This window comes from Ananas comosus, linkage group 19 (genome assembly GCF_001540865.1).
Source record: "Ananas comosus cultivar F153 linkage group 19, ASM154086v1, whole genome shotgun sequence".
Taxonomy (NCBI): domain Eukaryota; kingdom Viridiplantae; phylum Streptophyta; class Magnoliopsida; order Poales; family Bromeliaceae; genus Ananas; species Ananas comosus.
In genome coordinates, this window is record NC_033639.1 from 8265341 (window position 1) to 8269988 (window position 4648).

The following is a 4648-nucleotide window of genomic DNA, read 5'->3' on the forward strand; positions in this document are numbered from 1 at the left end:
CCAAAAATCCAAAGCCTGAGCACGAACCTGAAAATCTAAACCCAAAATAATTATTTTTCTTTATCATATTTCAAAATATATTATATTAAAATTTAAAATTCAAAAACACAAGTGTAAATATAGAACAAAACATTAATATACATTATGTAATATAAAATGAATTCAGGTTCGGATTGAATAGCGACAAAATTCAAATCTAAATTCAAATCCACCGAATTTTTATATTTTGTACTCATATTCGAATCATATCGGTTTAGCATGAGATAAACCAACTCTGTTCGGATTCGAATTCGGATAAAATTTAAGGTAATCCTACTTGTGCTAAACCGATATTGTATAGTTGAGGGGGCTAGTTCAAAATATGCTATAGTTGAGGGGTCTCCATACATTTTTACCGAGAGAATACGATTTCAATGGAGTGCGAAAACGAAGGGGATAACAATGGCCTCATCCTACACAATGTGCTCCGCGAAGTTATCTCCCTCCCCTTCTCCACCCCTCTCCTCCCATGGCGTCGTCGTCGCGCTCCTCCCCTCTCCTCCCATGGCGTCGCTCTCCTTCGCCTCCTCCATATCCCTCTCCAACCTCCCTCTCCCCCTCCGCACCCACCACCACCCTCCTCCCACTCCTCCCACTCCTACCGCTCCCACACTCTTCGCCGCAGCGGCCTACGGCGCGAAACCCTACAAGGTACCGCTTTTTACCTGCTCGATCACCGTTTTCGATCAGTTTGGGGGCGAGACCCATGTCTTCGATCCTCGTTTCTAGGGTTCGGTGAAGCGGCTTTGGAGCCCGCGGGGGAAGAAGAGCGTCAAGAGGAAGAGGAAGAAGAAGCAGCAGCTTCGGCTCTCGAAAATGGTCGGCCCCTTTATCCGATCCCTCTTGCGTGGTTTGATTTGGCTTGGTAATTATAATAGTCGTGCTGATTTTAAGAAGCTTCTAGTGGCATTGTGTTATGGCGAAAAGAATCCGATTTTTTTGGTGATTTTTTTGGATTTGGTGAGAAGGATGCGTAGATTAGTCAAATTATTGGTTTAGAGTAATGAATTGTAGATGCTGCGATTCTAGAGAATTAACATTGTGGGTGTTTGATGCTGCATTTGCTCAAATCCTACATAATTATGAACTTTTTAGTTATTTTCTTGGGAATCAAATTGATATATTTACTTTGATTAAACTGAGGGTTTGTTAATGTTCAATTGATTGCTACAGAATATAGCCATTAAAACTGCTTTTAATTTTTATAGCTGATTTTTTTGGTTTCCTCTTTCGTGGTTTGATTTGGTCTAGTAATTATAATAATCGTGTTGATTTGAAGGTTCTAGTGGCATTGTGTTATGGTGAAAAAAAAGTTCGATTTTTGTCGTGGTTTTATTGAATTTTATGAGAAGTATTTGTAGATTGGTCAAATCATTGGTTTGGAGTAATGAATTGTAGATGCTGCGATTTTAGAGAATTAACATTGTGGGTGTCTGATGCTGCATTTGCTCAAAAGGTACATATTTGTGAATTTTTTTCATTGATTTTTTGGTAATCAAATTGATGTGTTTAGTTTGATTAAACTGACGATTGTGTTAATGTTCAATTGACTGCGACGGAATATAGCCATTAAAACTACTTTTGATGTTTATAGCTGATTTTTGTTTTTTGGTTTCCTTTTCCTATTCATGCGAATGTCATTACTTATGCTTATGTATACTGTGCTTGCTATTGTCATTATATTGGGAACAAACAAGCAGTATTTGCTTTGATATGATAAAGAACAACTGCAGAATTTGTTGATGTTAAATAAGATGAAATTATGTAAGACAGGTCGAATCCTTGTACTTGTTATCTATTGATAATTTAAGGATGATTCAAATTTCTTTCACAATATAATTGTGTTGAGGCTAGCATAATTACATTACGAAAACTTCTCCTGAATAATTGTGGTTGGTGTGCTTACTATGTGGGTGAGGTTTTATAGAACATAAACCATGGGAGACAATAATTTGGTGGCTGAAATATAGATGGTTTAAATATGTATGCAACAGGGGTAGTTCCGTTGAAAATTTTCCATGATCAAGATGTGTTGGTTTTGGAATGATAAAGTTAATTTTCTGTAGTTTACTTACTAATGTTTCTCATGCTTCGAGTTTGGATGGGAATGTTGAAACTTGAGAGTGGGTGAGAAGTAAATAAACTGGCTGTGTTTATGATTCAAAATGTTGGGTTGTTGGAAAATAATGTTTTTTAAAACTATATACATACATATGCGCATGATAAAAAAAAAATGTTGAGATTGGTGTCTCGCTTTGCTGGTAAAGATGATTTAAGGAAATATAGCTTTGTAGCAAATTAGTAGAACAATTGGAGAATTTTAACATGAGGAAGTTGTTTAGGATATTACAATACATCATATCAACAAAAACTTACTAGCGTACAAATCAGGAGTGATTCCTTCCAACAAGAAGGTATCACAAGAGGATGGGAACGTAAAAGCAATGTCCTGTAACTTGAATAATGATTCTATATCTAACTACACTGTAATCTTTAAATTAATATTGAAGTGAATAAGTAATGTATTACAATTCAAATTGGGCTACAAGTTACGCCTCATATCCAATCCAAGTGTATCAATTTATTTCTATTGAACAAAGGTCGGGGTTGATATGCTATTGTAGACATTCGAAACATGAGTGTTGCCTTCTAGTAAACCAATTAGTTGACTCTTTTAATCCTTTTTTCAGCTTCTACTTTCAGCTTCTACTTTCAGCTGCAGTTCACTTTAATACATCATATGGCAAACAAAAAACAAGTCCGGATCCTCTTCTGCTTTGGGTGCTAAAATGAGATTCTGTAATCCTGCTTTGGATACTAAAACAATAGTTTAACCTCCATCATTTCTCTAGTACTATCCTTTATTGCAGCCATGAACGGTTTGATGCTATCCATGAAGTGTCATCCTTTAACTTGGTTTCTTTAAATGTTATTACAGTTAAACTACATTATGTAAGTAGAGATATAGTCACTAGTATCAGTATATAATCTTGGAAATGTGTCTTGGGCCTTGTTTTTTAACATAGTTCTTCTTAGTCTTGAAGTACAAGATAATTGAGTCTTCTTCTAATCAACTAAGGTTCATTTGCACTGTAAGTACGAGACATAAACATTGAGCAACACAGGGATTGATTTATGAATAGAAATTGATGGCTAATTATTTTTCGAACTTCTTCCTCAATCCTCATCTATTTTCTTCTTTCTATTTGGCAACTGTTATGTTTCAGATTTTACATCTCCAAGACAATCTGGCAGATTTCTTTTTACTCTTCTTCACCTCAAATTGAAAAAAAATTGAAGTGTTCTTTCTCTTCTCATTCTGTATATGTGTCTAAGTCCAGCTAACCCCGGTTACGCTTTCTCTTTTTGTAGTCATAGATTTGTCTGGATTCAAAAAGGTCCAGATCTAGATATTCTTAATAACTAATAAAATTTTAGCAGTGATCAACTGGACATAAGAGACCTACTAAAGATATGTCCATTTTTTCCAATTCGTCCATATTTACATTCATGTAAATCTCCTACACCGACAAGATCGAACATGTTGTTGATAAAAATGCAGCTAGGTAGTAAGAAGAACAAAATGACAGAGATTAAAATTTATGGCATTCTGATCTCAAATCTATTGTGAGCTTATTTTATTACCTGTTCTTTAGTTCCATGATAACATCCATAATTTCTGTTGACGGGGTATTTAGTTAGCATCTCTTTAAGTATTCTGCAACCATAAATTGATAACACATAAATTAAATGTGAATTTGAAATGGATCGAACCCCTTATCTATGATGCTGTATCTGACATTACACAAGTTGGATCTTATAGCAGATGAGGTTCGTTTTGGACAACGAGCCCTAGGGGTCGCATTAATTTGTCTAAACCAGATACAGATATGGATTATATTTCAGATGCAAAGTAAAGAACCAGTTTCGTTAAAACTGGAGGTACAAACCAGATAATAAGTGGCTGGCTACTTAGTTTTAAATGAAGCATCAGACTTTTAACTTGCGGAAGGTTACGTAAATTAGTTGGAAAAGATACAATTAGTCACCATTATGGAAAACTATTACTAAAGTGAAATGTGTCTCAGTTTGCTCAACTCCAATATGTGTCTCTCATGTTCATCAAATGCTCCATTGTTATCCCTGATTACTAGTGTTGAAATAACTGCTCTTCAAACATGGGTAGATGTTCATTGAAAACCTTTGTTTTTCTTCTTTCCGTTCTATCTTTATTTCTGTTAGCACAAACGACTATGGTAATGTGATTGGTGATTGTCCTTTAATTTTTCGACTCATTTAGCTGATCCAGTGACTCATGATTAACCAGATCCCTTCTTTATATGTTTTAGTGTAGTACTTAGCCATAATTAGTTCATGTATTTTGAGGAAAATGAGTGCGTAGTGCACTCAAATTCCTTTCATTAACCTTAAAAACCAATTTCATTTGGTGAACTGAGATGTAAGCTTCAAGCTTGGTATATATTATTGAGTAATCCAGTTTATAGTATTGGAGTTTTAGTTCTAATGTTTCACCCTGCACAAAATTTGATGATTTGGTTCACTTGGAAGAGTATTTGCAAATAAAAAAACTATAATCAATCATTCTCAT

The 4648-nt window shown here is 35.0% G+C and overlaps 1 protein-coding gene across 1 annotated transcript; it reads left to right on the top strand.

Moving 5' to 3' along the window:
- On the top strand, nt 419-1262 carry LOC109724650. Its single transcript, XM_020253535.1, has 2 exons — nt 419-690; nt 769-1262. Exons 1-2 carry the CDS (start codon nt 442-444, stop codon nt 1036-1038), a joined length of 519 nt encoding a protein of 172 aa, XP_020109124.1. The 5' UTR covers nt 419-441; the 3' UTR covers nt 1039-1262.

Coding starts and splice junctions, on each gene's coding strand:
- LOC109724650 (XM_020253535.1), top strand. CDS start 442: ATGGCCTCATCCTACACAATGTGCTCCGCGAAGTTATCTCCCTCCCCT. Junction 691..768: donor ACGGCGCGAAACCCTACAAG/GTACCGCTTTTT, acceptor CCTCGTTTCTAG/GGTTCGGTGAAGCGGCTTTG.